At 39.3% G+C, this 11,941-nt stretch overlaps 1 protein-coding gene across 3 annotated transcripts in view; it reads right to left on the bottom strand.

Annotated features, from left to right (window-relative positions):
* Positions 1-2,297: 2,297 nt before the first annotated feature.
* LOC122667835 (nuclear poly(A) polymerase 4-like) overlaps positions 2,298-11,941 on the bottom strand; it is a 30,743-nt gene continuing 21,099 nt past the window's right edge. Inside the window, exons 4-12 of one of the 3 annotated variants that reach the window (XM_043864284.1) lie at positions 6,767-6,829; positions 6,514-6,675; positions 4,622-4,735; positions 4,471-4,533; positions 4,053-4,382; positions 3,809-3,973; positions 2,673-3,660; positions 2,440-2,526; positions 2,298-2,338 (exon numbers count right to left, since the gene is read on the bottom strand). In XM_043864284.1, the coding sequence (XP_043720219.1) occupies positions 2,489-2,526; positions 2,673-3,660; positions 3,809-3,973; positions 4,053-4,382; positions 4,471-4,533; positions 4,622-4,735; positions 6,514-6,675; positions 6,767-6,829 (1,923 nt within the window). In that variant the 3' untranslated portion in view covers positions 2,298-2,338; positions 2,440-2,488. Of the gene's footprint in view, positions 2,527-2,672; positions 3,661-3,808; positions 3,974-4,052; positions 4,383-4,470; positions 4,534-4,621; positions 4,736-6,513; positions 6,676-6,766; positions 6,830-11,941 lie in introns of all 3 variants that reach the window. The other 2 variants (XM_043864283.1, XM_043864282.1) reach the window with 2 other exon arrangements.

The following is an 11,941-nucleotide window of genomic DNA, read 5'->3' as shown; positions in this document are numbered from 1 at the left end:
TCGAACATGAAGAGCTACATCGACAAGTCACAGAGCTGATGGACAAAGGTTTTATCCAAGAAAGCCTTGGTCCATGTGCAGTTCCAACCCTATTAGTCCCAAAGAAGAATGGAACATGGAGAATGTGCATTGACAGTAGCGCCATCAATAAGATAACGATCAAGTACCGTTTTCCTATACCCCGGTTGGATGACTTATTGGACCAACTTGCCGGTGCAACTATCTTTTTTAAACTTGGTCTGAAAAGTGGCTACCATCAAATACGGATCAAGCTTGGTGACGAGAGGAAAACGGCCTTTAAGACCCGTGACGATCTCTTTGAATGGTTGGTAATGCCCTTTGGTTTGTCAAACGCACCTTCCACTTTCATGCGTTTCATGACCCAAGTCTTGCAACCTTATCTTGGTAAATTTGCAATGGTGTACTTTGATGATATATATTAATTTTTAGCAAATCTACTAATGAGCACATGCAGCACCTTCGTGCCATCCTACTCGTGCTTTGTAAGGAGAAATTATATGCAGCGGTAGACAAGTGCAATTTCTTGAAAGAATGGATCCTATTTCTGGGGTTCAATATATCTGGTGATGGCATCTCCGTTGACGACACCAAGATAAAGGTGATCCAAAACTAGCCGACTCCCACCAACATCCATGAAGTCTGAAGCTTCCATGGGATGGCTTCTTTTTATCGGTGCTTCATCTCCCAGTTCAGTTCCATTGTCGTCCCACTAATAGCATGTATGAAAAAAGGCATTTTCTCTTGGATGGATGCAACCCAACTGCGTTTTGAGCACTTGAAGGAGCAATTAAGTACCGCCCCTGTACTTGCTTTGCCTAACTTTGATTTTCTATTTGAAGTTCATTGTGATGCGTCAGGGTTGGGCATTGGGGATGTACTTAGTCAAGGAGGTCACCCCGTTGCCTATTTCAGTAAAAAGTTTGGCGATGCACAGCTACATTACAGCACATATGATTTTGAGTTTCATGCCCTTTATCGCACCTCGTAGCATTGGCAGCAAGACATAATCCACTGAGTTTGTTTTATACACTGACCATAGAGCATTGAAGTACATTTCAGGTCAACAAAAGCTTAACTCGCATCGTACCAAGTGGGCAGAGTTCTTACAAGAGTTCACCTTGTTCATTAAGCACAAAGCGGATGTGCAAAACAAAATTGCTGACGCACTTGGTCTAAAGCGAATGTTGCTTTACACCATGCACACCTGACGTACCCCTGCACCTAGACCATTAAGTTGACAAGATAGAAACCACCATCTCGCACCCTAAGATTCTTCGAAGATCGATTCGTATCAAAGAGGGATACCAAGCAATGCCAACCCCTACAGAGATAAACCATCCATCATTTATCTTCCCAATAATTTTAAGGAAAAATGTTGCACCCAAAAGAGGGACGATTGGGACTAATTTGAGATTTTCTAATTTTTTAAATAAATTATACCTAAATAAATAAAAAATCAATCAACTAGCTAGTATATTAAGTTGATTGAAGAGTGTCTTTCTGATTGAGTATGTATTTTAGGTAAATTGAAGAGAAGGTGGAATTCTGATTGAAAGAACATGAGGCTGATTGAAGAATGGAGATTGAAATCTCTTTCTTTTCTTCCTTACACTTGCTCAATTCTAAGTCTATATGTAATCCTTAATGAAATTGTAGACAGGAGATTATGAAGTTCAAAGAAAATTGCTCAATTGAGTATTTGGAACTCTCAATTGGAGTTTCTGTTGCAATTTTGATTTTCTTGTTCAATTGTTTTTTTCTTTTTAAGAGAAAATTCAACTTACAAAATCGAGAAAGAAAGAGCTAAACAAAGGCATCTAGGATTAGCAGCTAGCCACCACACCGCTTTCTCTGCAGAACGGAGTCGCCAAACCACCCACCACTTCTGTTGTACAAATTCAACCCGAATTATGGCAACTATCATATAGATATGAAAACAACCGTGACACTCTCCAGCCAACACCCACCAACACATGAGAAAACCAGAGCAAAGGACTTGACACCCAATTTATAAAATTTTTTTTAAAAAAAAGTATGCAACTCCTCCCCCCGGAGAGAGTATCTGTTGAACAGCCTCTGCACAACATACGTAATAGACGACTACAAACTATACACAACTAGCAAAGTTGAGAACATAAGCTCATTCTCTTCATTCGCTTCTCCACCAGCTCCAAGTTCTGCAGGATAAGTACACGAGCACACCTTTAAAACCAAAACGACAGCCAGCATTTCATTCAATACTTACCCTTCACATGCTGGTTTTTCGTTGAAGTCTGCAGCAGCATCAAGTCCTCATGCCTTCGATGTCAAGCTCAACCTGCAAAAAAGAGAAGCAAACCAACCAACCAAACAGGACAGTATAAAGATAACACAGCACAAACCTTCCCAAGAGAAAATTTAGAGTTTCGAAACACATGCCTTATCACTGATTTCTGGACAGAATCTGAACTTACTCCACTTCGAGCTTTCAAGACCATCCCCAATGCAACATTTGGCTTAAGACCAGAAAAAAAACACATGCATGTCAGATATACGATTCAACATGAACTCCTCAAAGAAGCCTGAACTAGAGTCAGTTATAATCGAAACTTGATGCAATGAGAAAATATGCAAATAGGCATGAATATGAAAAGAATAACAGAAAAGATCAAACACCTCTAACTCTTCCGACAAACTACGCTGAAAAATTCCACTCCCATTCATGTTTCCATCATCCAGTAGTGTGTCTGAATCTGCCTCACATGCGCCACCAACCTGCAAAGACCCCAGGTTATCACTCCCTTCAGAGAAATCTGCATTCTCACAGGAACCTGCTACAGACACCGATTCGACGTCCTCAGTACGAACCGCATTGTTCAGCATGCCACTGGCTCCAACGCCAGGTCCAACCCCTGCACTGTCCAATTTCCCTGATGCCAGATTCCCTAATTTGTACTCATCCTGGCACATCTCAGTTAACAGGGTACTACCAACAGAGGGAGCAAATAATTGCTTCCCAGTGCTAATTAAAGTCTCTCTCCCCGGTTCATGGGTTCGCACATCATTTCCAGCAGCACCTTTCTTGTTTTCTAACTTGCTACCTGAAAACCCAGACTCAGCATGACCATCTACATTTCCAGCTCCTAAATCCTGTGTCTGAGATGTGCCTCCAGACCTGCAGTCAGTAACAGTAGAGAAAGATTCCAGTCTTGGAGGGCTGATAGAAGCACGCTTCTCTGGTTTCCCATCTGCCTTCAGATCAGAAACTTCCGGATCCTTCTTCCTCTTGAGCCTCGTCTCTGCACAGCCATCCCTGCACTCATCATCTTCTTGAGACGATTTATCAGCCTGCCGTGCTGGAACCCTTGGTGGCCTAGGCCGTCTGTACCCATCAGGAAACACATACAAAGGGATCTGCTTTCTACGGACATGAGAAACATAGATTTCCATCCCTGGTTTCCAAAGCTTGTACATGTTCACTGAATGCCTGAACTCATCAACTGTCCCACGTATATCAAATTGCTGGCCTTCCTGGACTCTCACACCCTGTTTCCGCTGCAAACCCATAAAAAAGGCACAATGTGAACACTGCTTCGAGGTGTCAACATACTCATTTGGATAAGGATGGCACTGCAACATCCCAAATGTGTCCCGCTCTATCTGCAAAATGTAAATGAGAAACAGAGATCAGAATGCAGTTGCATCTACCTTTTCCTTTCTTCGTGCCTCACATGACATCACAGTTTTAAGATGGCAAGTGGTGGCAAATCTTCTATCCATAGTAGAGCACAAAATGCATAGATTGCACCTTGAGAGTAAGCTGCCTAAGCCGGGACTCCACCCAGCCCTTCCAAGAAAGCAAATCATCAGCATCAGCTGCACCTATGTCAACCTGCAGATAGTTTTTATATGCCTCGAAGAAAAGGTAAGGCTCAAATAAAGCACCCCATTGAGTTTTATTCAGTTCAATTTCCTGGACACAGAAACCAGAGAAGAGCATCATACGTCTATTTGACATCAACCAAAGGGAAGAAATCATTTCACACATTTACCTCACAGATCTTATTACCAAACTGGAACTGCTCCATCATAACCCGGAGGGTACTTGTCGACACATTGTAGCTAGAGTTCATGCAAGGGTATGCAGGAGTTATGATTGGCATAAGATGAGTCCTGTCACGGGGGGTTTTACGAGGGTCCCAAACAGCGAACCCCAGTTCATCCTCTTCAATTGCACAAAGCATTACAGGGTTTGGCCAGCGCCACTGTGTATAAACCCTGAAAAAGCGGGAAACCAGCATACTTGGATTTGCATTAGGATAAAGCTGGCATACCCCAGCAACCAAAAGAGCCCAATTCACACCACCTAGAAATCCAGTCACCTGATTATAACGTATACAAGAAAATATTAATTTTACTGTCAGGCTAACATGAAAGTAATACAAACGGACCACAAGAAACTCAGCTTACGTTCGAATAAACGCCACGCCTTCTGGCCCAAAACTTTAGACACCTGAGCGTTGTACGGAAATGCTACAAATGGCAAAACAAGCGCTGGATTAGGGTAAAGATTGTCAACAACCAATAGAAAATCCAAGATGAAGCACCTCAAAATGTTCACCTCAACATTTGGAACAAGTCGAAGAATTTGATCTGCAACACGGCATCCATTAAGGCTTCGAACAGTTTGTTCATCGACACTGTACAATACAGATCCATGGGAGATATCCAAATCCTGTACATGAGTTAGTTATTGAAGCACAAATACTAAAATCCCACTTGCATGTTAAACCAAAACAGTAAACAGTTAGGTGGATAAATAAATTGTGTATTCAAGTCAAGGAGAACAAGCTAACATCAACAATAGAATCCAATGAGACTCGTCCAAAAACAAGGCAGCAAGATAGTCTTCTCCATGTCTATTATTTGTCCCACACAACAGAAGCTGAATTCCAAACTGTAGCAGATATGATTAACTAGGAAATGAAAAGACAGCTTCCCTACAAGTAGCAAGGCAAGCAGACGTGCTTTTACTGAGAGACGAAAAGACCGCTCTCCTTTAAGTTGCTAAGCATGTTTCTCTAGCAAAGCTCAAAGTTTGGATTTTTCTTCCTTAACACGCACATATTCATGCCAGACTAAAACGAGCAAAATGTAAGGCAGCCAAGGCATGAATAGCTAGCCTTGGCACAGCACACTATAAGATACATCATCCAAGAGCATAAATAAGACAGTAGCATCCAAACATAAATGATGATCATCCAGCAAATCACGCTTGTAAAAATAAATTCAAAGTATAGACATTTTGCTTCATCAAAATGTGAAGCAAAGAACAGATTTAATAATTATGTTAAGGATCTCAACTTACTGTATGTAACTTCCCTCTAAAACCCAAAAAAAAAAAAAAAAAAACACGCCTGTTTGGATACAACATACCTATGAAGAATATGCAGCACAGAATCACTATACTGATCCTACAACCTCCAATTTAACAGCTAATAGGATTTCAGTATCAACATAAAAAACTGAAACTATAAGTGAAATTCAACATCAATAAGTTGCATGAGTTATACTTCACAAAAAGATTCTTCTTATCTTCAGACCAGAAATGTAAAATGGCCCAATAGCCACAACTAATACCAATCATTGATGAAGAAATTTAAAAGATAAGTACGTACAACTCCAAGAAAGAGAACTAAAACAAAAAGAAGTGATGGAAGGAAAATCCTTCAAAAGGGAAAATGAATATTGAAATAGAAAAACTATCACACGAGTACAAAATTGAGAACCAAAAGAATGAAAACTAAAACCATTTCAGTCAAATACTCCATTGCTGGGAAAGAAAGAAAAGGAACCTCAATAAATTACAATGACAAAGTAACCTTGGTTCTGATTCTGACACAAGAAAGAAAGATGTGGCAAATCTGACTGTTGAATATCTACAGAATACCTAGCATGGCCAAGTGTCAAATTTTAGCCTCAAATTCAATCATTACCCTCTCATCTAATGCTATACCCTCCCATGAATGTCCATGCACCCCACTGCAGAAAGAGAACCATGTTTACTGTCTAATTGTAACCATGCAAGGTTACAAGTAGCAGCTCCCAAAGAAAAAGTTAGTAATCAACACAAATGCTGTGATGAACAACATCCAAAGTGTGAAAGCAGAGAACATTGGGGCAAAGGAGTGGGCTAGAAACAAGAATCAACAAGCTGAAGCACTAACTGCAGGTTATACATAGAAGAAAAACTTGAGGAATCAAGTCCAATCCTGTAATTTCATGAGTCACGTTTTTCTGGCAGAAACAACATAAATGAAATAAAATATCAATCCAATGCAGAGAAAGGGTCGAAGAAAAACCAAAATAGGGAAGAACAACAATTGTTAAGGGGAAACGTCATTAGCTGACATTCAAGCTTCAACACTTTGGACATCATGGAAAGGAATCATTGGAGTCGCATCACAAAAAGAAATCATTTAAAAAGGCAGATACATTCTAATACAGACTTACTTCTGGGACGACCAAAAGAGAGATACTAGCATATAGAAGATCAATAGATATTCCCCGGAACTTGAATTTCATTACAGGAACATGAGCATCTGGAACGGGTTGAAGCTCAGTAACTACTTCCATGTCAGCCAGGATATCATGCAAAATAATAAAGAAATCTTCCTGGAAAAAAGCAATGCCAGCAAATTTAACCCCGAAACTTGCCAAGGTTTATAAAACTAATCAGAATAAAATAAGATGATCTATGATCCACCTCTCGATTCACATAGGAAGGCCCAACACACAAAGTGTCTATGTCAGCCCTAGGACCATGTACCTGCCAGCACAATTAGTTGATCAGGGTAAAATTATTAAAGATGTCATTAATGGAAACCAAATTATTGATGATGATAAGCACTTCAGCGAGGAAAAAAAAACACAGATAGCAAGGTATGAAATAAATCAGCAGAAGCCTCCTTCCCAAAGCTGAAGCATGCATATCAATAAGAATGAGACTTGTGCAGAACTAGTGAATTTCTTCTGTATGCATGAAAATACAGGTACAAAATTCCTTGACCAAATGCAAAACATGTGTCTATAAGGCTTCAAAGGTTTTTAAAAATTGATCAGCCTAGCAAACAAGTGACGTGAAAGGGACAACACAATTGGAAAATCATCACAATAACAAGGAAAACCATATTAACTTCTTTTTTTAGTTTTTTTTTTCTTATTTTGCATTAGCAAGGGCTTCTTTTCATACTCTCGGCCAAAATATACCCCCCCCCAATTTTTGCTTTTCCTTGGCACAGATAAAATTGAGCTACTCATCCATCTGAAATCCTCATTTCAGCTACACTAAGTTTGTGCATATGTTATTTCTTCACTGCCTAACATTCAGCACCATACCTCATTGATAGCCACATAGCTGTCCTATAAAATTTTCCTTTTGAGTTTTAAAGGAGTAAATAGATCACACAACAATCCTAACGCATCACACCACTTCATCAACCCTATTCTAATCTTAGTGCAACATCATCCTCTATTTCTCCTTCTTTATTTATGATTAAACCTAGGTACCTAAAATTTTCACTTTGCAACACCTCCCTATCATCAATGTTCACCCCACTTACAATCCTATAGTTACTAAAGTTACAAACCATATACTCTATTTTTGTTCTACTTATCTTATGAACAATTTTTATTCTAAGGTTGATCTCTATAATTCCAATTTTGCATTTATAGGGTTTTTTTCCCAATACACCAAAACATTATCAGCAGCAAAAAGCAAACACCTAGGGATCTGATCCTCAATTTCTCTAGTCAGCTCATCTATTTAGCACAAACAAATACGGACTTGGAGCCTATTCTTGATGTAACCCAACTGTAATGGGAAATCACTACCGTATCTGATGCAGTAGTATAATCGTGGCTGACCCAGCATGATCCGATCTGTAACCAATGGATTGGACAGAGAAAATTAAGAAATTTTGGGTCTTGATTTACTGTTTCTGGTGTGGTGCGACTGCTGACCATGTGGCAGTCTTCCTCCTTCCCTGCGATTCTGAACCTTCCCCTCTCAGGTGCTCTCTCTTATCTCTTCCATCTCCCTTTGTTAGTTCTCTTATTCTTATTATAATCCATTCTAATCTTCTTCTACCTTCTATTCTCCTTTTCTCCTTGAGTATCTGAACCCTGCCAATATGATAACTTGTTTATGGGTAATAGTAACAGTCAGCCTTATCTAGTTGGGTAGATCTTCTTTGACTTTTCTTTTTTCATTCTCAGAAACAGGGAGCTACATGCTTACCCTAGGGACATCCAAGTTGCAAAGTTTGACCATCAGACTTCCTAAGCAGAGAGTTTCAAACTAAAACTCAGATCTGGTCCCTTGCCTTACCACCAGATCAAATTGCAGACCTATCTCCCTTTTAATCCTTGATGTTTCTGTTTGGTATTGGCTTAGAACAAGAGGGTAGGGGATTATAAACCGTATCCTGCAGTTTATTGGGTTTAGGCTCAAGGGAAGAGAGAGTTTGATCATCTTCTTTGAGTCTGAGTAACAGCTGGTTAAAGGTTCCTATTGTGGGTTAAAGAAGTTCTACTTTAATTGCAAGGACAACCTCGGTTTAATGTAGTTCTAGAATGTATCTAATCAAACTAGAAAACAAAACCAGAATCTGTTTCAAAGGATGACTCGATTAGGGTTAAACTATCGGAAAAGGGTAAATTAGGTTTAGGGTTTATGGAAGTTAGGGTTTAGATGTTAGGTTTACGCTAAGGTTGCTGATTTACTAATTCTAGTAATGAAATAAATTCAAATTAGCAAAACAGTGGGTGCAAACTGAATCGGCAGCAAGGGTATGGTGAAATGGGTTAAATTAGGGTTAGGGTTAGAGAGGAGAAAAAGTGGAGATTCTAGGGTTAGGCTGGGCAGAACCATCTTCAATATGGAAAGAGTTTCCCACTAGGACAGGAGAGTACTTGATCTCAATATGGGAGGAATCCCGCAGCTGGTTAGAGCTGGAATGGTGTAGAACTCAGAAAAGAAAAGGGAAAAAAGGGACCTAGGGTTTGGGGGATTAGACTTGTTGGTGAAGAACAAACTTGAAAACAGATTTGTTGATGTAGAATAATCTTTAAAACCAGAACTTGAATGTAGCACAGTAATGGAGAAGACAATGTAACCAAACAAACCACCCGGGCTTCCCACCACAAGGTGTTAATCGATCAAACACCGATACCGTCAGAGCCTTGATCAAAGACAAGACAAAGATCTTCTTGGAGAAGACAAGCTTTGAGAGTTGATTTTTTTTCAAATTGTGAGGTAAAGAGGAGCCCCGCGATTGACTTTATTTAAAGGGTCTAAAGGCCAATTCCTATTCAGCCTAGGAGTAGGACACTCCCCCCCCCCCTAAGCCAACTCTAGTACATCAGCACCTCCTCTCTCAAAACCATGGAGAGGAGTGGGACAATTAAGTTGTCACATGACCACTAAAACAAAATAAAAGAAATCTATTTATTCCACTTAAATTGAACCACTGGTTCAAACCAGCTTTAGATCGGTTCAATTTAAAATACAAAAAGCATGAAAATAAAACTAAAAATAGAAAACTACTAAAGACTACTACTTGGACTGATTGGACTTCTTCTTCTTCATACGAATATAAGTCTTCAGATCGTTCAATTTAAAACACAAAAAGCATGAAAATAAAACTAAATATAGAAAACTAATAAAGACTACTACTTGGACTGATTGGACTTCTTCTTCTTCATACGAATATAAGTCTTCAGATCTGGCATCACTGTTATTTACATTTAAGCCCTCCTTTATTAAGTTGGATTTCACTATTCCATTCTTTCTTCTGAAATCCCAAAATGCCCATCCCTTTTCAACCTTAATTACCGATCAGTCCTTATTGCTGTTCTCCTTTATTTCAAGAGTCCAAGACTTCCATTTATTTACAGAATTGCTACTGCTTACTTATAATTGGATTTTAATTGCTTTGGTGAGCTTAACTAGTTCTTGAAACCCAGACCCATTCCCCCAATTAGTATCAGAGCCTAACAAAGATTCTAACCAAAATTTGAACTAGAGTTCCTAAACTGGTATGTCAAAAATCTCAAATCTCATCGAGACATCAAAAGCTAAAAAGTTTGAAGAATTTTGTGTTAAAAGGTTTAACAATCATTTCAAAGAATACGACATACAGCCCATGTCAAAGATGACAAAGCATCTATTGGTGCTGCTTGTAGTATCCTAAATACTGTATACGACAAAGTCAAGTATACAAAAGACTGTCTTGGGTTCAATCAACCCAACACACCTACTGGAAAGCCTGTAATAGACTTAACCCTTGAAACAAAGAAAGAAACACAAAAACTTTCAAACAAGGAAACACCAGACCCAAATAACACGGTCAGGAAAAACCAGGACTATCTCCAAAAGAAAATAGAAATTTTAGAAGAAAAATTAGATCAGATTCTGAAAAGAGATCTAACAAAGAAAAGAAAAATAAAGACCTCGCAACAGAGATCTTAGAAAGAATTAGTGAGCATCCAAAACTCATACAGATTCTTGATAACCAGGAGAAAATCCTAGGTAAAATCAGTACTGAAATAGTAGACAAACTACTAGAATCAGATAAACAATCTAAGAGGGATATAATCCAAACCTTAGATAAAACAACTGCTACTCTAAAAGACTTAGTCAAGGAAATCAAGTTTGATCCTGATAACCCTAAGCCTATAGAAAAGCAAACCAACAACCATGCAGAAGAAATTCGCAAGCTTGCTGAACAACTTCTTGATTTGCAGAGGGAAACCCTTCTGTTAATTAAGAAAAGGGAAATTACACTGTGATCCCTTGAAGTTTGTCCTAAATACAGAGCGACCCCCCTGTGTTTCTAAATTATACAGCCGCAACCCCTGAGTTTAGGCTAATTGTTGGAGTCAGCCCCACTCTGTTAGTTAGGTGTTACGGTGTTAGTTAAGTTTGCCTTCAAATGACTAATATACCCCCTAATGAGGTGTGAGCTTACCATTTTGCCCCTAGGGCATCCCTAAAACTTCACACCCCCTTCCCTGCTACACCTCGAATCAGTCATCCAGACCTGCAACGACCTGCGACAATGAGGAAGGTAATTCTACTCAAATCAGTCACCTCTTTTCAATTCTCGTCTGGTTCCAGTTTCGCCATTAATTATTCCTCGACGGATTTGAGATATCTATGGTTGCAGGTGAATGTCGAATCTTCCCACATCTAGGGTTCCAATTTCTCGGGTTTTTTTTCAGGGAGTGGCAACGATCTGTGTCTTTGTTTTGGATTTCTCGCTTAGCTCAGGTAATTCTTCTCTCTCTTAAGGGTTTGATCTCTGATTCTAGTCTCTCTGTTCAACACGGTTCACAACAGTTTGAAAAGAAATACTGGAAACCATTTAATTTTTTATTTAATTCCTCTTTTCTTGTTCTGAGTTTAAGTTGTGGATCAGTTATGGGGGACGAGTGCTGCTCAACGCAACTGATCGACGGTAATGGCGAATTTAATGTTTCTAGACTTGAGAATTTTGTGAAAACAGTAAAGCTTAGTGAATACCCCAGAAGCAGAGACACTGGAGACCTCAAACAGAATCAAAATGAAGAGCCCACATATCCATCTTCTAACATCCATTCCTCCGTTTTTTCTTCTTCTTTTTCCAAACGATGCTTTCGCCTTTTTTTCCTCTGTTCCCTTTTCCTTCTTCAGCTCTTAAAGGCCCAAATCACTATTTTTCTTGGAATTGCAGTAACTTCACAGGAGAATCTGAACAGAACATTGACAACTGAAAGGCCGTAAAATTTGATTACTCTTTCTCTAAATCCCTTCGTTCGATATTAAAAACCCAATTTCTAGCGACATCTGCAACCTACCAGAACCGAAGCTAAGCCTGCAGTTACCGCTGATTTCAATTTC

The sequence above is a fragment of the Telopea speciosissima genome, chromosome 7 (genome assembly GCF_018873765.1).
Source record: "Telopea speciosissima isolate NSW1024214 ecotype Mountain lineage chromosome 7, Tspe_v1, whole genome shotgun sequence".
Taxonomy (NCBI): Eukaryota; Viridiplantae; Streptophyta; class Magnoliopsida; order Proteales; family Proteaceae; genus Telopea; species Telopea speciosissima.
This window is presented reverse-complemented; position numbering and strand designations above follow the sequence as displayed.